This window comes from Mya arenaria, chromosome 10 (genome assembly GCF_026914265.1).
Source record: "Mya arenaria isolate MELC-2E11 chromosome 10, ASM2691426v1".
NCBI classification, from domain to species: domain Eukaryota; kingdom Metazoa; phylum Mollusca; class Bivalvia; order Myida; family Myidae; genus Mya; species Mya arenaria.
In genome coordinates this window covers 61,172,500-61,197,113 of record NC_069131.1, presented here as the reverse complement: position 1 = coordinate 61,197,113, position 24,614 = coordinate 61,172,500, and the positions used below count along the sequence as shown (strand labels likewise).

Below are 24,614 nucleotides of genomic sequence, written 5' to 3'. Positions count from 1 at the left end.
ACCAGTTTTTTTGTCACGCTATTTTATCAACGCGAAAGTAGTTCCGAGATTACACACGGTTCTCACATGATGCGGAATCATAAACGTCAGTATCAATACGGCATGCTGTATTTTCACTGTTTGATATGGAAAAGGAATTTGATTGGCATATACTCGTGTTTATATATAGTGTAACCTTTCTTGTCCATCAAGCGTCATGTGTCTGCATCCAATAATTAAGGAGTTTCTACTTTATCACTTTTTGGAAAACATCTTCCAAACGTGATTTAATAAAGATTAGATACCATTGGCTATAGTCTATGACTAAGATCTAACAGAATGCTCCTATGTCAAATGGCAACACATGACTCTAGGCTTAGAAGTACTTTGGGTCCACCTATAAGTGCATTATTATTTGTTCTATTATAAAATTTCCTCAAATTAATGCATAATTTGTTAAAATTGACCGTTTACGTTTTTACCTTAATCGGGAATGTTGGAATAAGAGTGAGATTGTGCACACATACTAGTTTATTCTCCCGGTAAACTTACATTTTACTGACCGTTCCAAGGCGGTAACTAACAATCCTTGATACACACTTCTATTGTGTTGTTTGTGTTACTCCATGTTTCTGATTTGTGATTGTTTGATTTCGTGTTCTTTGTCTTTTAGACTACATCGCTTGTTTCTGAAGTTGTTAATATAAATATCAGGATTTATCAGTGTTCTATAAGAAATGTAAGATAGACATTGAGAAAGATGAATTGTCGGAAACCAATAGAAAGCACCGAGCTTATATAAGACACATAATGTAGTATTTATCAACCATTTATGAAATTATTCATGCGAATATTAAACCGATAAATTCCTATTCCTTAACAAGTGAACTTTTACCAACAAAAGTACTAACCTGCTATGTATTATCATTACCATGTATGATAACATTATGCATGATTATTTCCAAACTAGCATGTAAAACGGAGAACATTGTAACACTCAACAATCGGTTTTCTTTTTCGAACTTTATACTTGAAATGTGTCTAAGAGATGAGTAATGTTCCATGTTGCAGGCATCAATGATAAATATATAGGTTAGGTATAAAATTTCAAACTCATTGTTCCATTGCATAGCTCAAATATCACCCAAGTAAATATGTAATGACTTTTGTATCAAATATCGTAGCTTTATCTCATATTGGAGTTGTTTTAAAACGGACGGGAATAAGGAAAAGGGAATGAGTCTACTTTGCTTTGTTACATTATATTCTTCCTTGTTTAAATATGCGTTAAATATAAGAAGAATATTTACCCATCATGTATCTATCAATTTTTATAGTAATGTTATTGTTTAATCGTATCGCCTGGCGGATTTGCTTCGTTTCGATTTCTCGTAGGTCCTTTTTTAAACATAATGCTTTTTCCGTTTCTTGCCTTTTGTTGTCCTCTATTAAATCAGTTCCAAAATGGTACTGTTTTTTTTAAAACGAATACGAATAAAATTTAATATAAAGTAAATTCACCAGTATTTTTTGGTGGTACAGGCTCATAGCCGTAAACATCTGCTTGCTAGTTCATGTGCCTAAAAATAACATTATACTCTTTTGTATAAATTTACATGCAGATTCTGTAGACCAGCCAGAGAATGAAAAGATACATTTTCTACTGGTTGTTCATATTTCACCTGTACAAAGGAGGTAAGTAAGAGCAAAACTCCAGGTGATTTTTTTTACCAAACTGTTGGATTTTCGAACTTTCAAAACTCGTTTCGAAATAATTAAAAATACGAATAATATATCCCCAGGTTAGTGTAACTGATCGCATGCTGTCGCTTGCAACTTTTTGGTCAGTTATTTATTTCCAATTCCGACCACAAGAACGGAGGCTTGGCAGTCCCTTTTAAAATCCATTGAAGCCACATAATTGATTAGGTACAGATGAAATTTGCTTTATTTAAATAGTATCAAATGTACAAACATAAGCAGTTCAATAGCAATAATGACAAATTTAAACTATGTGATAGAAGCCGCCATTGACTGCAGTGGACGCTGTGCCTGTTGCACTGACGGAAAATGTGGAACAAAGACAGGACTTGTAGGAGATACAAACTGCTTGAAGGGATGCGTCGACACAATTTATGGTCATAAATGCTTAAATCCTTGTAGAGGCAATTGTTTGAGATGTTCTCAAGACACGGGTGATCAATGTTTAACCTGCAAACCTGGATTTTACGGCAAAAAAACCGACTGTGTTGATTCTTGTCCAATTCTATGTATTAATGACACATGTGAGGACAACGGCATTTGTACATGCATACAAAACTTTGAAGGTAACAAATGTGACACATGCGTTCAGGGGCAATATGGAGATAACTGTGAATACACTTGTTCTATTGGCTGTATTGGCAAAGCCTGCAATAGAAATGGAAGCTGCAGCTGTCTTTACAACTTTAGTGGGCAAACCTGCGACGCATGTGCAGCTTATTATGAGGGAAGTGCATGTGATAGTTGCATACCTGGTAAATATGGCACACGATGTCAGCAAAACTGTGAAAGCTCAAATTGCCGCTGTAGAAATTCACATACATGTGTCTCATGCGTTTCTGGTTTCTATGGTACTGCCTGCAATACACCATGTGCTCAAGGTTGCCTTGATAACATATGTGCAGGAAATGGAGACTGTACTTGTAAGCTCAATTTCGCTGGAACAAAATGTGACTTATGTGCAGCTAATTATGAAGGAGAGACTTGTAATATTTGCGTACAAGGGAAATATGGCCATCTTTGTCAATATACATGTAACTATAGCAATTGCCGTTGTCGTCAACAGTTTGGCTGTGATTCGTGCAAAGCTGGATATTATGAAATAAGTACCATTTGTGAAACGGCATGCGGTAAGGGTTGTGTAAGTGCGACATGCGAAGACAATGGCAGTTGTTTTTGTTTACCGAATTTCATTGAGCCGAATTGTGAGAAATGCAAAAGTGGATTTTTTGGAAACACATGCAATAGAACATGCTTTTATCCTAACTGCAAATGCACAACCGAAGATAATTGCGATGAATGTAAGGAAGGTTATTTTAACATTTCTTCAAACTGTAATCACCTGTGTTCTGAGGGTTGCATTAATGTTTGTCAAAATGATGGATCTTGCAATTGTAAACAGCGCTTCAATGGGACAAGATGCGACTATTGTGATGATGGCTTTTATGGACAAAACTGCTCAAAGTCATGTATTCTGGTAGATTCTAATTGTCTTAAATGCAAACGGCATGACAAGTACTGTTTGAAATGCAACAATGGATTTTTCTCAAGAAAAGGAAAATGTATTGCATGTGGAATAAATTGCTTAGGAGGGAAATGCGACACTACCAATGGTCGTTGTACCCTGGGATGCAAGGCAGGATTTTGGTCTGACTTATGCGATGCAAACTGTAATCTCAACTGTTCTTCGTGTGACAAGTTATCGAGTGTATGTTTGAACTGCACTACAGATGTCGTGTTCGGACCTTTTTGCAATACGTCATGTGACCCTTCCTGTGTCCAGTCGCGATGCCATCAAGAAACTGGAAAGTGCACACATGGATGCATTTTCAATCGGCATGGCATTTATTGTGAAAAAGAATGTTCCGACAATTGCGAACACAAAGTCGGTGAATCACCATGTAATGATAGCGGTGTTTGCACAAATGGCTGTGTTGGCGGATATATAGGGAGTTTCTGTGAAATAGGTATGAACATTACTTTACTAATAACAAGTACGTTTATAACACTTTTTTGCAACCATAAATGTATTACTTTTTAATCAAAAGGTTTTTTCATTCTTATTAAAATTGTCCTTTTTGGCTAAGAGTTTGATAGTTTGATGCAATATAGAAAATAATCTATATAAAATCGGAGCTTAAAATCAATAAATGTTTGAAAGTGCACATTACAATACTCATTTTCTGCCTGAACAAGACATGTCGTTATAACGCTCCGTGTGTACTTCTATGCAAGTTTGTTTAACGGTGCCAAAATATTATGAAAGACAAATCCGTTCATGTTATCATTGTTAAATAATTAACCCGAACCGAGGGCACGCACGTAACGAGATCAAGAAGCGCATGACCTGCCAGGCAACGTGCACGAGAGTTCAATATTTTAAGGTGGGCCGGAAATCCTTGAATAAAACTTACATGCTGTAAATCAATTTGTATAAAATTTGCGTGCGACACTTTTTTTACAGACATCATGACGCGTGGTGATTTAAGATTATTGTTGACGTTAAATAGTTGCTCAATCTTGTTTATTTATTTCCATATTTTGATATGATTATTAGAAGTATTTGATAATTATAAATGTATTTGAACTTGATTAAAATAACATTATGTTCTTTTCATCAACAAAATTAAACACAAAAAGATGCGATTTGTTGCACGTAGCTCAACTGGCATAGACTGTAAAAGACAAATTTATCAAGCACGGATACATACACATAAGCTTACCTGGTATGCAGAATAAATATGCATATGTTTTAGCCAAAAATGAAGCGGTTACGGCCGGGAAACAAGTTGGGGTTATTGCTGGAGGTGTCAGTGGTGGGGTTGTTGTTATTATAGGCGTCGTTGTAGCCATCTTCCTACTTCGTCGAGGGTATTTACATTTTATTAGTGTCGTATGTGTATTAAATTGAATTTCTACTTTCATAATACTTATAAGTAATAGCGTGAATATCGATTATGTATTTTAAAAACTTTCATACAAAACTTGATTTCGTTATGCAGCTTATCTTTTATTAGATCACTTCGTCTGCCTGCCGCCAATAAAAACAAACAAAATGGTAGCAAACCATCACAACCTAATATTTCCGACGAAAGAGCAGAAGAGTGTAAGTCTATTTAAACAACTTCTTTTCCTTTTGGTAGAGAAATCATAAATATGATTATAATTGTAATATCTTAACTATATACATAACTATGCCTTCCTAATAATATGCTTGCAATGCCAATACATCTTGTTACTTAAATCGGCGTAAATTGAAACATTATATTATTTAACTTTACCTGTTAGCACCAGCGAACGAACGTACATACTACAACGAAGGACAAATTAGGAGAGCTTCTACAAAATCTCATTCAAGTGGTATCCAGCCGCCAGCAAACAAACCCATTCTCATCAAGCAGCACGCGGTTGCAAATGTGGGGACAGCATCTGAACACGATATTGATCTGGATATAGGTAAGCAAATCAATGCTTTCTGTTATATTTAATTTTGAGGTTGACGTGTAAGCTTCATTTTAGATATACCATATAAAAATGATGAATATGTTAAAACAACGCATTTTTCTACTTTATATCATTATGATCCAAAATAAATCATAGACAAAAGAGGACAAATTAATGTTATTTATTACAGAAGGAAACAAGAGGAAATAGCCGACTTCTATTTTACACTCTGAGATTGCTTCAGGTTAGGTTGACTTGGAGCAAGCTTATCATCCTGTGTTCATACTTAATAAACAAACTTGACATAATGCGAGCAATTCTTACATTTCACTTGAGATAATAATATATCATGTTTATAAATAAGTAAATAATTACACAGCAGAGTATTCATTGGAAAGTAGATCGAATAAAGCCGTTTCTATTAAACATTTGCTGAGAATTGTGACTTCGTATATCACTAGGTGTACATCAACGCGATTATTTAATCAGATCGCAGTAATGAAATAAACAATGAAAGCATAACCCTTTTGCGTTTATATCAATTGAATATGAACGTCTTGATTCCCCAATATAATAGACAAAGGAAATGCAGATATAGGAAATATGATATGATAGTCTATATAGCCTTTTTTACATTCTGCCATTTAGATGATGAAAGCAATGAAGTTCTTGAGAATTCATCCAAAGATGATCAAACGTACTACAATGAAGCTGGTTTGTCAACTAATAAGTCAATGATACCGGCTGGTCAGCTCGTCAAGTATGTAGATGGAAAAACTCATGAAGCATATAGTGCAGAATTTGAGGTAAATGCTGAGCAAAACTGTCAAAGTCGTACTTATTTGCATGGTTTAGTTGTAATATTTTGCGTTTGTATTTGTGTAATGAAAAATGTCAAGTATGGGGATATTGTGAAATCTACTTTTGTATATTTTTTTATAAATTTGTTAAAATTACATTTCCCTTCTTTGTAGAATTTTTCTCCTGGTCTTGTAAAGCCCTATGTGGTATCACAGAAGAGGGAGAACGTGACCAAGAATAGATACAAAGGAATTTATCCATGTAAGTTACAACCACGTCTAATTTAGTAGTGGCATTTGTTATGTGAAGCAGAGCTTGGATATTTTTCTAGAATGAATTAAATCATGTTTCTTAATTGCATGATAAAGAAATAATGTATATATCATATATAATGAAAAAAACGTTATTGTTTCTTTTTTTTCTAATTTAGACGATGACTCAAGAGTAAAGGTCACAGTCAGTGGTGGTTCAGATTACGTAAATGCCAGCTTTATTGACGTACGTACCATGATCATCTTTATTCAAATGTGTAAATTGTGAAAAAAAGTAAAAAGGAAATATGTGTGACCAAATCACTACGTACGTTATTTATGATATACCATTTTGGGAAACACCTTTTTTGAAGAGCTCTATGTAAATTAATGAGAAAATGCAGGAAATACGGAGCTCTTGCTATGTTTTTGTTCATCACACTTCTGTATGTTTATTAACCAAAACGTAGAAAAGTAATGATTTGGATAGCTTTTACACTTTAATGTATCTGTCTGATTTTAGTGGCATGTACTTTGGTACCATAATCAACGGCACATACTAGTATACGATGAGATGTTAGCACTTCTGAACTGAATATGCAAGGCAAAAACGATAATTCAATTAACATATAATCCTTAAAAACTTCCTATTTACTTGTGTTTTCTAAAACCCGATTGACACATTTTTATGCTTCGAGCTTTAGAGAAATGCTTAAAAAATAATAATCAACTCATTTGATCCTTTTTTTCCTGCAATCACGCCTATAAATGATAAAAGCCTGTCGGATGAACTTGTTGATATCAACGGCAGTAGGACGGAAGCGACGTACAAACAGTTTAATACGAATTGAAACGGCAGCGGGCTATGCAATTTATACTTGAACAAGTTAAAAACATTTCCTTTTCAAAAATAGATAAACTTTCAATTTATTTGTAGTGTTCAACAAATGCCTGTATTATTGTTATATATTGTTTATACTTAAGAATCAACTTCAAGGAAAACAGCTTGAAACAACACACCTGGGCAATGCCATAGTTCTAGAACGAATTTGCCAGAGAATTTCATCTTAATAAGTAATGGATAAGTAACATAATTCATAAACTCTGTTTCTAGAAGGAAACATTTATATACAACTCGATCTGCACTGAGAAAAAAACGGTTTAGGTAGCTGCGTTATAATTTGAACACACATATTGATCTCATTGTAATGAATTGTGCTGGGAATTGGTGGAGACTGATAAGTGAAATCGTTCAAAGATAGTTGAACTGTTAGGGGCGGTTAAGTTCATCTTGTGAGAGAGTTTAAATGTTCGAGTTGTGTGACAATTATGAATTATGTGTAAAAATACACTACATACGTTGGATAATTTGAGTGTTTATTTCGAAAGATTGGTGATGTTGCACGCACCGATGGAGTTCAAAAGGTAGTCCATAATACGTCTCATATCTCAGTCATGGCAAATGAGATGGTGTTTATGTGACAACAAGGATTATTTATTATCTAATATCTTAAACAGGAGGGTACATTGAGAACATGGTAGGTGTATATATTGGGGAAGATTATCAACCGAAAGTTAACTTGGTCATACGCTTACACTTACGCTTTCTCGCCCGCCGGATAAGTTTCCCCCAATCTCGACACTAATCATGCATACTTTATATATTTTTCAGGGATATAAAGGGCCGAATCAGTATATTGCGACATTAGGTAGGAGTGAAATGTGGCATATAATATTATTCAAAAACTTTCATATGAAGCGTTTTTGTTTAAAACTTGCAGAAATATGAGTCTTAATATTTAATTTCTTAATATTCAGTTGATTACCCTTCAGATGCATTTAAATAAATATTTCTAAAAGCCTATATACTTATAATTTGAGTCCTGTAAAATAAACTAAAAATAATTGACCGCAAACAGTATTCAACCCGGGTCCATTTTATCTGTTGTTTAAAGATACAAATAACAAAACTATACTGCATATGTGTTATAAGATCCATTCCACTGGCATTTATAGTTGTTAAATTAGATAGCATGTCCTTTTCATATAAGTATGTTAACAACATATGTATTTTCGTTATAACCTAATTCAATTTTAGGTCCAATGTCCCAACAGTTAGGTGATTTCAGCCTGTTCTGGAAAATGATTTGGCAACAAAGAGTCGAGAAGATTGTCATGGTTACCAATCTCATTGAACAGGGAGTAAGTATAAATAAACACACATAATGTAAATCTTATCAATCATAGCATTCAGTCACTCCAAACAAATTAATGTATAGGAAATTAACATAAATTATGTACAATCCTCTGACTTTTATCAGATTCAGTCATATATAAAATACACTTAGGAAATGTTTTGCACCACTGCGGACCAGTTTTGCCAAGGCACTGTTATATATTTAATACTTTAATATTCAGCATCGTGTCAAAACTGTTTGAAACGATTATTGCTGTGCGATTTCAGTCTCCTAAATGCGAGCAGTACTGGCCAAACCCTGGCACAGCTAGGATGTATGATGATATGAAGGTGGAGAGCCGATCGGAGGATGAGTATGCCGATTTTACACGGAGGACTTTCACTGTCACAATGGTGAGTTAAACTCCCTTTGTTATCATTGTACGTCATTAAATAATACTTCTGAACATATAGTACCTCTATGCTGGTGCTAAGGGTCCTCGACTGTGTTGGGTCCGATTAATGTCAACAAACTGTTTTAATCAAACTAAGGCGTTGCTGGATTTTGTGCGCTTCTCGACAATAACTAGATTCAGGATCTTTAAATCTTGACGAATCTTGTATTTTTTAAAGATTGTTTCTTGAGATTTTACAATACTAAAACATCATCGTTAAAACTATTACAGATGAACATGTTAAATTCATTTTAATGTAATAAAGTACTCTTGTTGAAGTATTTGTTTGACAAAAATTGCGTACTTTAGACTTTTGCAACTTGAACATTAACCGATTTTTTTTTTCTTCCGGGTTGATATTAACAAATAACTAAAGCTTATTGTAACAAAACCTTTTTAACATGTAATATGATATCACTCTGCTAGTGATTTTAGACTTATATTGAGAGTGTGAGCATGCATAGTTCAAAATATTGTCACCTGTTTGATTGTGACTATTATATCCGTAATTAAGCATGTATTATATTACACTTGTTTGCAATGTATAAGCATTGAAACAGTTCACGATCACCCATATGACAACCATAATCTACTATAATAAGTGGCTGGTAATAAGATGTAGAAGCAATATGATGTTGCAGTCTAAACATAGTAATATTTAGTTATGAAAAGCTAATACACGAACATATTGTAATTTATGTTTATATTCTGATTATTTACACCCGCCGAAATGCATGGAGGACATAGACTTTGAGTCGTCTGTCTGCTCATCCTTCAGTGCTTCCATCTGTTCGTAGGGAGCCGTTTCTATGTGACTAATAGACAGACGTAGGTAAAACTTACGTCAATTGTGCATGCAAATAGAACGCCGACTCACATGCAGGATTCATACGGATCGTGTTAAAATATATTTATGTGATAACTGAAAGTTAGCACGCGATGCCATTTAAAATCATAGAATAATTCTTAATGACTAATAATAAAAGAGTACCAGCTAAGACAGTGATTATGGTCGATTACAGTGTTACACTTAACTCAGTATTTTTGTTAAAAAGTTATTGTTTAATACGTGATGAATGAATCAATTGTAACACTTTATTTAAAATGTTTTTGTAATTGTACAATTTTAACTTGTCTTTTGATTTAGCAATATCTGTATAGATAACAATAAAATTGATATTAGACATGATCTTTGGACATTATATAATGTAGCATTCTGCCTGGAAATTGCCAGTGTTATATAATTGAGACAGGTGTCCCTTTTGTTAAAATATAGCCCGAAGAGAGAGGATATTATTGAAAACAGGAAAATGATAAAGCAAGTGTCTAACATTCAGAACGACAATAAAGCCTCAGTAAACCAAATGAAAACATGCATGCTTAAGACGATAAACACAAGTATTTTCTTACGGGTTTAAATTACCTTTTATCACTGTATGAAAAGGTTTTAGTGACATGACCAACGTATAATTATTACCAATATTATGCTTTTCAGCTAGACTAAGTTACAACCACATTTCCATGACTGATTTAATATTTTGTTAAATTATTCTGAGCATAATTTGGGTAATATATTATTTTGTTTTCCTTATACCAATAAATGTACATTTTCTAAGTATAATAAGTTGAATGATAAAGTAAATCCATACAGCTGTGAACGTTACTTACTTGCCGATCACAATATGAAGGTAATAAAATATAATGCACCGACATAAATTTACATAAAGTATGTAAGTTATTAAAATTGTCCAACATGCATTCCGCTACACTTATTTATTGAAAAAATGTGTGCTAATAAACAGAACGGAGTAAGAAATAATGCGGAGTAAGAAATAACGTAAACCGAACAAAACGAACAAGTCCAGTAGCAAATCAAAGTAATGAATGTAATAAACGACGACTGGCAAGATGACACTGTTCTTTTTTTTTTTTTTTTTTTTACTGTTCTTTGTCATGACAGATTTAACTGTTTTTGTTGCTTTTGTAATATTTCAATATGTGCACCATAACCTCGTTATAAAGTGTTTTGAGTATATTTTAAACGGTCATTGAGTTATGGCAAAGGCTAATGCTTTTCTACAACGACGTTGCGTACATTAAAGTGGCACTCTTATTCAAAATCAATATATACACATGTATAAAAAACATACATTTTGACTGATATATCTTTAACTGCTTACTAAATAATGCATTTATGGAAAATATTAATTACTGATAAAAAGTGTGTAACCATGTATTTAATAGTAGAAAGCGGAACAATGTTAAATGATTGGTGAATGCTAAAATATTTACTGTTATTTACTACAGTTTTGTAAGGTAGAAATACATTGTTTAATGCTCATTTCGTTCAAGTAAAACTCTGTATCCTTCATTAAAACCATTGTTTTCGACATTTATTCATCTTTTTTGGAATATCAAAACAATATTATTAATTGTGGTAAATCTTATTTGGGAGTAAGAGTGCATCTTTAAGTGATTTCTCAACATTGCTAATTTACTAAGTTTTGAGAAACAGCGATAAGTTAAGCTGATCAGTACGATGCCTATATGAAAAAGGCAATCGTAATTTAACATATACTTTTTTCGGATAGCAGTATAATGTAGTTATATTTAAAAACATATAATATATGATGTGCTAGATAAATATCCACGAATACTCCCCACTTGTAAACTTTAAGTTTTCTGTGCAAAGAAAACTACTTTTAAAACATTTTTCAAACTCAAAATCAAGCTCAATGTTTTGACAACTTTTTAATTCTTGCTTATCGTTATGTATGATTTAAATTGATGTTTCAAATGCAAACTCTTTCGCGCGAATGTCCTTCGTTCGTGGTATAACACTCCTTAATCGACGGCACAGCCAGGCGGATGCCAAAGATTCGAAATATTATTGAACGTTATTTATTCACTGCAAAACTATTTTAAATTCTCAGTAAGCTATGTAGGTTAAGTACTTTCTAAACGATATAAATGGGGCACGTTTCTGAAAATGAGTAATACCACTTAACACTACCGTCCGCTAAAACTCACTAAGAATATATATCGAACATTAAAGCGAATTTATTAGACAAGAAAACATTTGCTGGATGTATTTAGCAGAATATAAAACCGTACACATGTTTTGGCCATTTCCTGGAAGCGAAAATTCGGGGAAAACTGATAGGCTTAACTAGCTATCGAGCTTCGTTTACAGAGACAAATGCAATGCACGGCCATAACATATATACCATAAACATATAAAGCATATCATACTCGGACCATCATGTATCAAAAGGGATCGAAAGAAAGGACGTTGCACCATCTGCATTTCACGTGTTGGCCTGACAAGGCGATACCCGACGATGTTACGTCGATGAAAGAGTTCAGACAGCGTGTTCTGATTACGCCGAGTACACTGAATGGACCAACGGTTGTACATTGCAGGTTTGTATCAACGTCAAATTATCAATAATGTATTTAGAGTAATGTAAAATATTAGCTCTTTAATTTGGTTTACACTAATTTATTTATGCTCGATTGTGACGAAAGCTGACAGCTTATAGAATCACTCTCGATTCCGTTTCCTGGGCAGAAACCAGTACTGTGTCCTTTTTGAGAGGCTATAAGAAAGTAACCCTGGAGGGATCGAACCCACAACCTCTTGGGAGAGAGGCGGAAACCTTTACCACTAGACCACTCTCACCCTCTTTGATTCAATCACCATTGTATTATAAATGATACGAGTAAGTTTTCCAAACTATTTTCATGAAATGTATAATGCTTAAATACGCAGTGTGCTAAAAGTAATTTTAAGATTAAAACGGTTAGTTCGTACGTGTAAAGACGAGAGGATATGACTTTTGTCTTACATGGAACTAAGAATTTACAGTAAGAGCCTCTTTGTTCATGACGAACATTTGTAAAGAGAAAAGTGAATATAATAAAAAAATGCCCTAAATATAGTCTGAATAAACTGGTTTGCATTAATCTGATGCGCTACCTTTACATATTACTGTCCTCTTTTCTTAATTTAAAGCGCTGGTGTCGGAAGAACAGGCACCTACATTGCACTGGACATTCTGACGAAACAAGGTGAAGCAGAGAAAGCCATTGACATCTCCGGGTGCGTCCATAAAATGCGACAGAACAGGCCGAATATGGTCCAGACATTGGTAAGATATAGAGGATAATTGTTGTATGAAGCATACCCTGATTTTGCAAAACACCATAACAAAGCGAATTCGAAGGGTTCTCAATTTTCCAATCAAAATGCATCAACAACTGACCTTAATATCATTAATAAATGTACCAAGAGTAGCCAATCTCTACAATGATAATATTGCTCTGATATGGTAAATTCATCACGGATCAAAGACCGCATCTTGTCATTTTGTAGAACTATACGGACTTGGTTACGAAACGCCTGTATCCCAACTGTTGACTGTCTTTGTAAAGCCTCTACATACTACATCACTGAAGTTATTCATTTATAAATAAACATCATCTACAAATTCAAAACATATTGTGCACATGTAATTGAAACTGCTTTGGTAATTGTACACATTAACTGCACTTTGAACAATCACAAACCTTATTTGCAACCAAAACTCTCCCATTGTGGATACAATTACCAAATATAAATATCATTAAATTAATATTTTAAGCCTTGCTACTGTGCAAACAGGCGTGATATCACATTCTTATGATTGCATATGCGTGTCATTTTCACGTTTCAGGGACAGTATCAGTTTCTGCACACCGCCGTGGTTTATTCACTAACATTCGACTGCAAACAAATCAAGGGAGAGAACTTCAACGAGTACATGAACAAACATACAACACGAGTACTAAATAAACAGTTTGAGGTACAATTGATAAAAAAAGTTTTTTTTTAGTATTTGTGAATGAATATATTGAGTGTTGTGCATGCAGGATAACCTAGTGCTTAATTATCTGTTTTATTTGAATGATGAACTACAGTATTATCCACTTATAACGACCTCCAATTTGTGTTTGCAAATCCTAGATTTCGCAAACTCAGGTACCCTTTAAATACGCTGTAATCGAATACTGACCTATAATTTAGTTAGAAGGCTTCATTAAAGTGTGATTTTGGTGTTTTTGTTTGCGAAATGTTTTTGGAAGTTTGTCTAATTGACCCACCAACTTCGGGCCCCAGCGCGGTTTTTGCAGAAAAACACGGGGGTTTTCACACTTCCGCGGGATTTTTCTCCCGTTTTTCAAGAGCTGGGGAAAAATCCCGCGGGGTTTCAGTAATACACGATTCAAATTAGTTTAACTCAAAACAACATCTTATATCAAAAGAAACATTATGCTTTGACACCGGAAGTGAAATAACGCGAAACAAAACAAACGCTTTTCAATACGGGGTTTTTCTCCTGCGGGATAAAATTCCTACATTTTAACAAAAGAAAAAAAAAAAAAACAAGCTTTATGTTTTTGAGATATTATACATTACTTTAATGTAAATACTAATTCGAATGACTATTCTAGAGCCATTTCTTTCATTTGAGAAATCTATTAATTTAATGCATATTTTACGGGAGAAAAACCCAGCAAAAATCAGGAATGCTATTTAACGAAAAAAAAAACACCGACAAAAGCCATTTCAATTTCCAGCGGTTGGATGTTGTTAAGGAAGTGAAGTTGTTTTACATATTTATATAGAGTCAATAATATTAAGTTAACATGCGTTTTTAATAAAAAAAACAAGAGCTGTCACAGTATGTGACGAATGCCCCCGAATGTGACATTGATCTACGAACAAAGTCAGTACATGAAAAGTTGATCTTGCCTTTACGTGTCAAATACATATGGCAAGTTATTTTAAATTGCCTCTGAACATAAAAAAATACCACCCATACTTGACAACCTACACTGTTATGTCCTTATATTCAGAATTCGCTTGTGAATAAACACTTAGTGTATCTTTCACCTTAGAGGTAGGGACATGGGTCTTGCACACGACACGTCGTCTTCGTATGTGGAACACATGTAGCAAGTTATTTTAAAATCTGTCCATACAAGAGAAAGTTACAGCCCGGACACGACAACCTATACTCTATGTACTTGTTTGCAGCACTCCATTGTGAATAAACACTAAGTGTGACCTTGACCTTTGAGGTAGGGACACGGGTCTTGCACGCGACACGTCGTCTTGGTATGTGAAACACATGTGGCAAGTTATTTTAAAATCTGTCCATACAAGGGAAAGTTACAGCCCGGACACGACAACCTATACTCTATGTCCTTATATGCAGCACTCCATTGTGAATAAACACTAAGTGTGACCTTGATCTTTGAGGTAGGGACACGGGTCTTGCACGCGACACGTCGTCTTGGTATGTGGAACACATTTGGCAAGATATTTTAAAATCTGTCCATACAAGGGAAAGTTACAACCCGGACATGACAACCTATACTCTATGTCCTTATATGCAGCACTCCATTGCGAATAAACACTAAGTGTGACCTTGACCTTTGAGGTAGGGACACAGTCTTGCACACGACACGTCGTCTTGGTATGTGGAACACATGTAGCAAGTTATTTTAAAATCTGTCCATACAAGAGAAAGTTACAGCCCGGACACGACAACCTATACTCTATGTCCTTATATGCAGCACTCCATTGTGAACAAACACTAAGTGTGACCTTGACCTTTGAGGTAGGGACACGGGTCTTACACGCGACACGTCGTCTTGGTATGTGGAACACATGTGGCAAGTTATTTTAAAATCTGTCCATACAAGAGAAAGTTACAGCCCGGACACGACAACCTATAATCTGAGTCCTTATATGCAGCACTCCATTGTGAACAAACACTAAGTGTGACCTTGACCTTTGAGGTAGGGACACGGGTCTTGCACGCGACACGTCGTCTTCGTATGTGGAACACATGTGGCAAGTTATTTAAAAATCTGTCCATACAAGGGAAAGTTACAGCCCGGACACGACAACCTATACTCTATGTCCTTATATGCAGCACTCCATTGTGAATAAACACTAAGTGTGACCTTGACCTTTGAGGTAGGGACACGGGTCTTGCACGCGACACGTCGTCTTGGTATGTGGAACACATTTCGCAAGTTATTTTAAAATCTGTCCATACAAAGGAAAGTTACAGCTCGGACACGACCACCTATACTCTATGTCCTTATATGCAGCACTCCATTGTGAACAAACACTAAGTGTGACCTTGATCTTTGAGGTAGGGACACAGTCTTGCACGCCACAAGTCGTCTTGGTATGTGGAACACATGCGGCAAGTTATTTTAAAATCTGTCCATACAAGGACGGACGAACGGACGGTGCGATTTTAATATGCCCACCTTCGGGGGCATAAAAATCAGATTTTAATAATTAGTTGTTTGTAACCGTCAGCATCGTCGATATACAGCCGTTATAGCCATCAGTGATCTTCCAGTTTATTTATTGTCTACATGATCACTTTCATTCAAGGCTTTAAAATTTCATTTAAGAACTACCAAGTGATATATAATTTCGTTTAAATAATGGATAACTAACCCCCAACCCCACTCCCCTTCACTGCCACTTAACATTTTAAAGCTGCACTCTCACAGTTTTGACGTTTTAACAGATTTTTTATTTTTTGTCTTCGAATTACCCATTATTGGTATCTTGAAACCAGTGGTTAAAGACTGCTGTCAAAATATATCATGATACCAGATTTTTAAATTTCAGTCAGAAAACTAATCTTTTATCTCTATAAACCGTTTCTTACGGTTTAAGAAAAATACATGAAACATAAAATTTTAACTTATAAAGAAAAAATCTGTGACTATTTTTTTGTCAGCAGTCTTATATGAATGGTTTGAATGCACTTTCAGGTTCCATGACAAAAATTAAAGAAGTTGTCAAATCGTTCAATGTGTGAGAGTGCAGCTTTAATAATTATCTATAATTATTTTATTGTCTAGGAAAAATACCATTAATGACAACAATTTTTTTTTTGCTTAGCAAAAATCTTCACCCCATAGACACACACACAAGTGACACGACCCATTTAATACTAATGTAATACTTTTGTAATCTATACCCTGTGTCCACAATGTTTTATACTGAATGTTAAAGGATTGGTAAAACAGTATGGATAAGGTGTTCAATATGGGGATTAAACCCATGATAGACAATGCACTAGCATTGTCTCCTACTCAGCCCCGGTGGCTGACCCCAGTGGCTGATTCCCACCCAGACATACATTAAAGGGACTTGGACACCAGATGATCCAAAAACAAGATATTCAATATTACCTCAAAACAAGCCTAGCCAAATCAATACCAATTATTATGAGACTGATATTACATCATTTAATATGTTTAAAATATTTCATCACTGTCTCTCTCTCTGAGACAAGTAATCTTTTAAAAATAGCACATAATGATTTTCCCGTTTATTAGTATTATCATATCTACTTTAAGCATGTAAAGATGTAAAGGTCACATAAACATATATACAGATAAATACATGATTGCTAAATTTACTTCGATTTACATGGTAGACAAAGTGAGTTAATTTCGACTTATATGATTACATAAGTAAGATTCAGTCCACTGTACACTGTTGAAACATAACAGTTTGATGATAAATTTTGACAATTTTCACTTTTTCTTGCAATGTAGAATCTTGAGTCCGGTCCCTCTATTATCAGATTCTGTGAAATAATTGCTTTCAAACAATTGGAAGAGCTGCATGGTGTACTGGATACAGTAGTTTAATGAATTCCATCCACTAGCTGAATAAAGGATGAACACACATTTTAAAACCACATATCAGAAGTTTTTGGAGAGCATTATGTCAGCAAATTTAAATGCAAAACAGCGTTGGAAAATAAACAAGATTATTTTTTTTTACATGTTTTATCAATGATACATGGCGATCATCAACTTATTATAAAAATCAGAATTAAAAAACAACAACATTTAACCATTTATTAAAGCTGCACTCTCACAGATTGAACGTTTGACAATTTTTTTTTATTTTTTGTCTTGGAGCCATAGTTTTCGAAATTCCATAGAAAACAGTTAAATAAGACTGCTGAAAAATTAGATTGTAGATCTTTATATTTCAGTTCAAAAATTGATGTCTTATGCAATAAAACATTAATTTTCAAACATAAATATGAAAGTCCGCAATTTGATATTTTGGCAGCAATCTTTTATTACTGGTTTACAGATATTTACGCAAAAATGTGCTCTTTCCAAGACAAAAAATATAAGAGTTGTAAAAAGTGTATATCTGTGAGTGTACAGCTTTAACTGTCCATTTAAAATTGACCAGTACAAATTTACTTTGATATTAGTATAATACTGTTATATATTTATAAATCAATATAAAAACAATATTCTAAGATCTAAATTGATAATAACTTTAAAAATGAAAAAAACGAATGAAGAAACATAAGTTCAAAATATGCAAATAAGCTGCACACTCACAGATTTACGGTTTTGACAGCTGTTCTATTTTTTTGTCTTAAATGAGCAAATTTCTACATTCTTTTTTGCAAATCAGACTGCTGAAAAAAGATCAGATCGCAGATTTATAGATTTCTGTTCGAAAATTAATGTGTAATAGCATTCAACATCACTTCTTGAACTTAAATAAGAAAGTATGCAGTCTTATGACACTATTTTTCATGCATTTTCGCATAAATTGGCTCTTTCCAAGCCAAAAAATAAAGAAGTTCACTTCAATCTGTGAGAGTGCAGCTTTAAGTCAATCTTAATCTTTAAGGGTCATACATCATTGACTAAATTCACTCTATTTGTCAGTAATCCGATTAGCTGTACATATTATTCTCTGATTCAATTAGTCTGACAAATATTAACAGCCTAGTTTCAGTCTAGCAAATAAATTCAACACAAGTTGTTTAATTCTTCTGAGACTGACAAAGAATTAAAAACCCACATTCATGAAAAATATTTTCGATATATATGAAAAAAAACACAAAAAATAGATTCAAGAATAAAAGAAATATGCATCCTTAAATATATATTGCATATAAACAATTAAATATTTGAGATAAGCACAGGCTGACACAAGAACTAAATATTTAAGTCACAGTTGACAAGGCAAACAGTTCCTACAATGATTTATATATATATATATATATTTATACACATGTATGTCAATAATTCTCGAAAATTGTTCCACTGCCCCACCCCCTCCCTCCCCCATCATGAATCTGCAACGCGTTCAGTAAAGATGTTTGCGGCGAACGTTTGCTGTTTGGTTTCCCGCTTAACGTATATGCGCTGCGTTGCAACAGAGATACAAAACAAAACGTTTGCGAGCGTTTTGTAAACACTCGCCTGACTGAACGCACTGCTGATTTCCTGGCCTCAGAACACTCTTTACATATCCCTCTTCCTCCTCTCTTTAAAATGATCCTCTTTTTGCCATTACTCTGTCCTCTCCATTGAAGTTCGCCTGCAATTTAAGAAAGGAAAATTTAAATTTCACACAACAATGGCACTTGTTTATACCAGCACATTTGGCATATGACAAGAGCACTACCTGCGGGTTCTGAACGCTCATCTGATTATATCCTTTTATTGTAAATTTATTTCATATTGTACATTTGAAAGTGAATATTCCAATGTTTAAAAGTGATAGAGCTCTCTGATAGTTTGCTTGTAAGCCGCCTTCTAAGCACAATATTTTATTAAACTTAAAAAAATTAGACTATAGTACACAAAATACTAAAATATCCGCCATCCTCCCCATTCCCTTCCAAATGAGTTTGATATATTGAAGGCATAATCCTTTCATTTTCTATGAAGAAGCTTAGTGTCCATTTCTTAAAATCAACCAAAATTCACGTTTTTTACCCTAAAAACAGGTGAGACTCAATATCGTTAGGGTATGATGTGAAGAAGGGTATAAGATGTACAAGTTCCCCAAGTTTTAAAGTGACAACTTTGATAGTTTCCATGTAACTGACCTGAACGCAAAACTTAACCCCAAGGCAAGGATAACAATCTAGTGATGACAATTGCTGCTTGTCATTTTTTTCAATAAATAAATGTGTGAATGAGTTTAACAGTGTTTATTAAAGGGACTAGACACCAGATGATACAATTGCAAATAAATAGATAATTGTCAAAAACTTACATACAATTGATATACTAGTGTATAACTTTTAATCTTACTTTAATAGCTATATAACATTGCTTAAGACACATAATTTCACCGCTTTTGCACATATTGTCGATATGAAACTTTCTGGGGTGTGTTTACCACATATAATATCCCAGTAAGTTTAAAAAAGCATCAGTATATTTATCTGTATTCATAAATGGATATAATATAAACTTGGAAAACTTAATTCACTATTTTTACACAATGAAACCCAAATGAGATAGTCAAATGATTGCTAGATGTTTATTTTAATCATGTAAAATTATTTATTATATATTATATATATATACCCATCATTTGTCCACAAGTAATACATATCGCAAAATAAGGTAGGCTGTATTCCACTCTAGTGCACTACAGCCGTTTTCAACTCTTGTGACGTCACGTCATAACAACTTTACAAGTGTCATTGCGTGATGTTAAAATGATGTCATAAAACAAAATAATGTGTCCTTAAGCCTAAAGGGACTGTGTCACAGATTTGCACCAAAAAAAGTTTTTTCTGTAACGAATCTCAGGACAATTATCTAATAGAATGTGTTACGCTTTGATGTCAAAATTGTAAAAAAAAGAGTACCAAAATGTAAAAAAAAAAGATTGTGTCGGAGACTGGGTCAAACCCGCGTCGCAAAAATTGAAGTCCAACTTCACGTGATAACACCTTCTAGCCAATCACGCATGATTGAATGAATTAAACCTTGAACACATACCCAGTAATCTTTTTTAATGGAAAAATACTAAGTAACTGCTAAACTTAAATAAATTGTAAACAATGTGGTACTTCAATTAGTACGTTTCAATGCATTGTACACATCGATGCCAAGTTGATGTCATTTTTCGACAATTTGTTTTTTTCGCTATTTCATCATCTGTAAGACAGACCCTTTAAAATGACATTGATTATGAAAACATGTGGCTTTTAAGTGATGTAACAAGTAAATTAGTAATGTATATATAATAAAAGTGTTATTAGTACTGCGTTTTGATCCGGGAGGCTTGTGCCTTGTGAAATCCGAATCTGCAAAAATCCACTCAAGTTAAATACAACCTCCCGGATCAAAACACAGTACTAATAACCCTTTTGTATTATCAGCCTTCTAAATGATCACATCGACAGTTCTAGGCTTATTTTGAAGAAATACTGTACTTGCCAACCTGGTGTCTAGTCCCTTTAAGTTTATGGCTACATTGCACACAAATAAAGTAGGTATGTTGCATGAACATAATCTTCAATAAAAAAAGCCTATTCAAAATATATTGTTGAATACTTCAATAATGTTTCAAATCTAATGGAAATCAGCCAACTTGAGGTAGTCATTCTTTTTTGAGACATTAACAAAATAAAAAGACAATAAAAAAAGTCATATGCTCATTGACTTAAAGAATCCATGATAGCATATTGATTGTTTAGTTTTATTCAATTACATAATTTAATCAATGACGTTCTAATGAGTAGGTTATATTTATGGAATAAGACAAATAACTATATCTTATACATGTGTATGTCAAAACTTTGCATTCATATATACATACCATTCAACTTTGTCTTTGGTGTTTGTTGCATTTGCAAGTCTAGAAGAAGATGATGATGCTGGTGTTCTTAAAGAGTGTGTTGCTGGTGTTCTTGTAGTTCGAGTAGTTTTATTCGGGTAGCTGTTGTTGCTGATGTTTGTGTTTAGGATGAATTTGTTCTTGAAGCCGATGTTTTTGTAGTTGTCCCTGCAGGAAGTGTTGATGTTCTGGGGTTGAAGTTGTTGTTCTTGAAGATGGGGTTGGTGTTCATGTTCTAGTAATCAGAGTTGTTCATAAATCTGGAGTTGCTTTTGTTTGTTTTTGTCAGAAGTAGTGTAGTTCTTATACGCAGGGTTGTTCTTGTAAATTAAGTTTTTGTGTCAGGGGTTGTTTCAGAATCCCACTCAAATATGTCGAAGGCCTTAAAAATAAGAGAATGTGAAGCTGTGACAAGTTTTTTTAAATGACAAAAAAGTTTCACATTTTAATTATAGTTTTTCTTATTAAATTTAAGTTAACATTTTATGTTCAAGTTTAGAATGTCACAGAATATATATATATATATATCCCTCCTTAGTTGAACCACCACTTGAAAGATTAAAACTTAAATTGTCACTATCAAGATGTGTTTTATTACCCCCCAATTAACCCCCTAATTCACTCCATTTGTTAGGTTTAGAAGTGTTACTATGGAGACCTTTAAAGCCAATATTTTTAAACTAGTATTTTGCTTCAAACACTTTCAACAGAACCTACCATAAATCAAGAGTTGAAGTGGGCCCTGGGCCCCTGACAGCCAAGAAAGAACTTTACATTTGCAGGTATTGTGGGCTTGTGATTATTTTGATCACTGATATGATAACATGGACATAATAAGGCCTATACAATCATAAATTTATTTGCATATATCTAGGCAGAAATTTGCTCTTTCCAAGACAAACAAAAAAAAGTTGTCAAAATGGTATATCTGTGAGAGTGCAGCTTTAATGTCATCTAACGCCTAGATTTTACAGTAATTAACAAGTCTTACTTTTTGTTTTTAATTTTAAGTTTATAAGGGCCCTTTCTATATCTTGATTAAGATTTTTTTATTGGAAAAGTTTAATTATGTTCTCTCCTACTATTTTCTAATTGTGGACTTTTTGTTAATAGAGAATTTTATCTTCATTATCTCAACAACAACAGGATCAGAGTGGCATAAATGCAGCCACAGAGACAATTATAAACAAAAGACTTCTAAAATAGACCTGCCACATATGAAAAATTCATATAACTATACATTAACTAGACTTAAACCATATTGGATTTGCAATTGCAATTGTGTTATTTGTTATCGCTGATTTAAAAGGAACACTATTCTTAGAATAAAGGAGTGGAAATCCTGAACAGAAGTCTCTGACTGTTGAAAAAACTACATCAGCCAACCTCAAATACTCTAAGGCTGACCAACAGTAATCTTTCAGTAGGAACTGAAAACAAGAAGGCACACTAGGGGCCCTACTGTGCTATTCCCCAGTCAGTCAAAGTACCCCCTGTGAACGCGTTAATAGACTTGCACCCAATTCTTAGCAAAATATTGTGCATGAGTGTAGACATTAGACATATATATTTAAGATATATATAATCCAAATGTGAACTTATTTGACAGCTTCAAGGAATGGAGAGAACTATTATTTTGTTTCGCCAAGGCATGTAGGAAAATGAAACCCATTTCATCATAAATTCTGTTTATTCCAGTCACTTTAACAATAATAAAATCTTTCAACTAAAAAAAATAATATTAGTGCCTGCTATTTCAGAGTACCATCCACTCATGATATATTATCATTTATCATGGTGTACGGTAATTGATTAAGTCATTTTGACATCCTACTGTTAGTTTTAAAATAATATAATAAAGTAATAATTACCGGTACATGTACATTACCATGACAGTCACACCAATGGGAAGACTTATTTAGGGACTGACATTATAATTCACCAGTCAATTGTATCCACGCTCCCCCCCCCCCCCCAGGTCCGGGGAATAGCCGGGACTTTGACTTTCGGTCCAGCCGACCCCGGGTAAAATCACCGCCCTGCGGGGACGAACTGATGGTTAAACCCCGGCCAAATGCCCCCGCACCCCAGATACTCTATATAAGGCCCAATCTTGGCTTAATTTGGCCCTATGACATCACCACCGCGGTCACCCGGCCCTGCGGGACCACCTGGAAAGTAAAAACACGGCCCTTTTCTCCGGCTATCCCCGGTATACCCCCGGACCTGGGTAGGGGGGGGGGAGCGTGGATACAATTGACTGGTGCATCCATGGGGAGACTTATTTAGGGAAATAACATTGGCATACAATTATATAGTAATTAGTTATCCTGACATGTACTTTACACAGAATCGCTACATGGTGACAGTTACTCTGAGACGGACATTACATTTACATACACTATACTAATAGTATTTTTGACATGAACATTGCAAAGACACACACCAGACACCCTTAGGGTGACTTAATTAGGGACAGACATAACACTGATATACAATGCAGCAATTAATTATCCTGATGTGTACTTTACATAGAATCCCTATATGGGGACAGTTAATCAGGGACGGACTTTACATTAACACCACTATAGAAATAGTAATTCTGAAATGAACATTGCAAAGACGCGCACTATGGGGAAAGTTTATCAGGGCCTGTCACACTAAATTGACATACACTATATAGAAATAGTTATTCTGAAATTTATGAACATTGCAAAGACATACCCCATGGGGACAGTTAATAAGGGACGGACATTACATTGACATACACTATAAAAATAGTTATTCTGATATGAAAATTGTAAAGAAACACACCATGGGGACATTTCAGGGATAGACATTTCATTGCCATACATTATAGGAATAGTTATTCTGCCATTATCATTGTAACAACAAATGCCATGGGGACAGTTACTCAGGGACGGACATTACATTGATGTATACACTTTTATAAGTACTAGTTATGATGACATATTAACATTTTAAGACAAGCGCCATGAGGACTGAGTTATTCAGGGACGGATGTTACATTGACTAGA

General features: G+C 34.3%; 1 protein-coding gene across 1 annotated transcript in view; it reads left to right on the top strand.

Moving 5' to 3' along the window:
- Positions 1–1,027: 1,027 nt before the first annotated feature.
- LOC128204885 (receptor-type tyrosine-protein phosphatase S-like) overlaps positions 1,028–24,614 on the top strand; it is a 30,147-nt gene continuing 6,560 nt past the window's right edge. Inside the window, exons 1-13 of the mRNA XM_052906287.1 lie at positions 1,028–1,031; positions 1,602–1,674; positions 2,431–2,663; positions 5,029–5,196; positions 5,833–5,990; positions 6,159–6,246; positions 6,416–6,483; positions 7,909–7,945; positions 8,335–8,438; positions 8,701–8,826; positions 12,142–12,290; positions 12,883–13,018; positions 13,583–13,711. Of these exons, the coding sequence (XP_052762247.1) occupies positions 1,028–1,031; positions 1,602–1,674; positions 2,431–2,663; positions 5,029–5,196; positions 5,833–5,990; positions 6,159–6,246; positions 6,416–6,483; positions 7,909–7,945; positions 8,335–8,438; positions 8,701–8,826; positions 12,142–12,290; positions 12,883–13,018; positions 13,583–13,711 (1,473 nt within the window). The remainder of the gene's footprint in view (positions 1,032–1,601; positions 1,675–2,430; positions 2,664–5,028; positions 5,197–5,832; positions 5,991–6,158; positions 6,247–6,415; positions 6,484–7,908; positions 7,946–8,334; positions 8,439–8,700; positions 8,827–12,141; positions 12,291–12,882; positions 13,019–13,582; positions 13,712–24,614) is intronic.